General features: G+C 58.5%; 1 protein-coding gene across 1 annotated transcript; it reads left to right on the top strand.

Moving 5' to 3' along the window:
* Positions 1–842: 842 nt before the first annotated feature.
* On the top strand, positions 843–1,707 carry LOC111140585 (leukocyte immunoglobulin-like receptor subfamily A member 5; the record flags this gene model as incomplete). Its single annotated transcript, XM_022492795.1, is given in 5 exon segments — positions 843–906; positions 1,057–1,092; positions 1,195–1,242; positions 1,245–1,478; positions 1,607–1,707. Coding segments are annotated over 5 exon segments (453 nt in total), but the record flags the coding sequence as incomplete, so codon positions are not given.
* Between the last annotated feature and the right edge of the window lie 8 nt (positions 1,708–1,715).

Below are 1,715 nucleotides of genomic sequence, written 5' to 3'. Positions count from 1 at the left end.
CAGGAATCTAACAAGATTCATCCCATCCACATTCTAGGTCCCACTGATCCCACAACCACTCTGAGAGAGGGGTTCAGGACAACAGGCTACAGACCAGGTCACTGTGCTCACGGTCACCTGGGCAGTGGACACTGGAGTAGTAATGACATGAGAATCAGCTTTGTCTCCCATATCAGAGCACTCATCCACGTACTGTTCCCTACAGCTTACAGGCAAGACCCCAGGGTGGGGAGCACGACTCTGCCCCTGCAGCAAGGGGCGCCGAAGAGCCAGGAGGGACTCACACAGGCATGTGCCCATGAATGGGGTGTGGACCATGTCACAGGAAAATAGAGAAGTCCTTGGAGGCTGTGACAAGAGGAAAGCCTACACTCCGGGGCCAGGAGAGGGGCCGTGTTTCCTTCCCTAATTGCCCGTATTTCTCCTCTGGGCTCATTGCCTTTGTGACCTTGACCTGATCCATTCAGACACATCACACGCATGTCTGTGCTGACATGAGCTCCCCAGCACAGCAGGAGCCCATGTCCCCTGCCTGCAGCATATCTGAGTCTGGGGACATGTCCATGGTGAAGACCATGGGTTGTGGGGATGAAGGAGACCCATGGGGGAGGTTCTGGGAGGGAAGGACCTGCCCTGGTCTCCTCACCTGGAAGGGGCATCTCAGGAAGCTTCAGGGTCCACCCCCTGTACCATCATGGACACCAGAGCAGGTCTCAGGGGAGAGGCTGTTCCCCTTCCTGTGGCACTGCTGATGTGACAACCCTGTGACAGGCAGGGCTGGCCTCCAGGTGGCCACGCCCTGTGTGTCTGTCTGTCCTGTGGTCACAGTGGGCCCTCCATCTGCCCAGCTGCAACCAGAGAGAGGAAACACCATGACCTCCGCCCTCACAGTCCTGCTGTGTCTTGGTGAGATCTGAGGAGGGGAGGGGACACCCCTGGGAGGGACCTGCCCCACATCCAGGCCCTGGTCTGTTGGAGGCCCCAGGCTCAGGAGGCTCACAGGAGGAGGGGATCTGCTAGGATTCAGGGCAAACTTCTCACAGGACTCTCTTCCAGGGCTGAGTGTGGGCCCCAGGACCCGAGCACAGGCAGGTGAGTCTGTCCCTAGGGGTCCCAGTCCCACCTCCTCACTGGGGACAGGGGTCACCTACCAGGCAGCAGGGGATGGAGAACAGTAGCTCTGTTTCCTTCCAGGGACTCTCCTCAGACCCACCATCTGGGCTGAGCCAGGCTCTGTGATGCCCTGGGGACACCTGTGACCATCTGGTGTCAGGGAAGCCTGGAGGCCCAGGGGTACCTCCTACATAAAGAAGGATATTCAGGGACCTGGGACAGACAGAAACCGCTGGAGACCGGGGACAAGGCCAACTTCTCCATCACATACCTTACAAATGTATATGCAGGAAGATATCACTGTAGCTACTTCAGTCCCATCAGCTGGTCAGAGTACAGTGACCCCCTGGAGCTGGTGGTGACAGGTGTGAGCCCACCTAGGGTCCCACCTCAGGTTCTGCCCTCCCCTCAGGTTTCTCCTCTCACAGCCCAGCCTAGGGATACTGTGGGGCGTCTGAGCCCCATTTAACACCACCACCTCCTCCTCTCCTAGGATCTCATGGCCAAGCCAGCCTCTCAGCCCTGCCCAGCCCTGTCGTGACCTCAGGAGGGAATGTGACCCTCCAGTGTGCCTCACGGATGGGATTCCACAGGTTCGTCCT

Source organism: Enhydra lutris, unplaced genomic scaffold, assembly GCF_002288905.1.
Source record: "Enhydra lutris kenyoni isolate GAN:26980312 unplaced genomic scaffold, ASM228890v2 scaffoldscaffold4384, whole genome shotgun sequence".
In the NCBI taxonomy this organism is placed as follows: Eukaryota; Metazoa; Chordata; class Mammalia; order Carnivora; family Mustelidae; genus Enhydra; species Enhydra lutris.
This window is presented reverse-complemented; position numbering and strand designations above follow the sequence as displayed.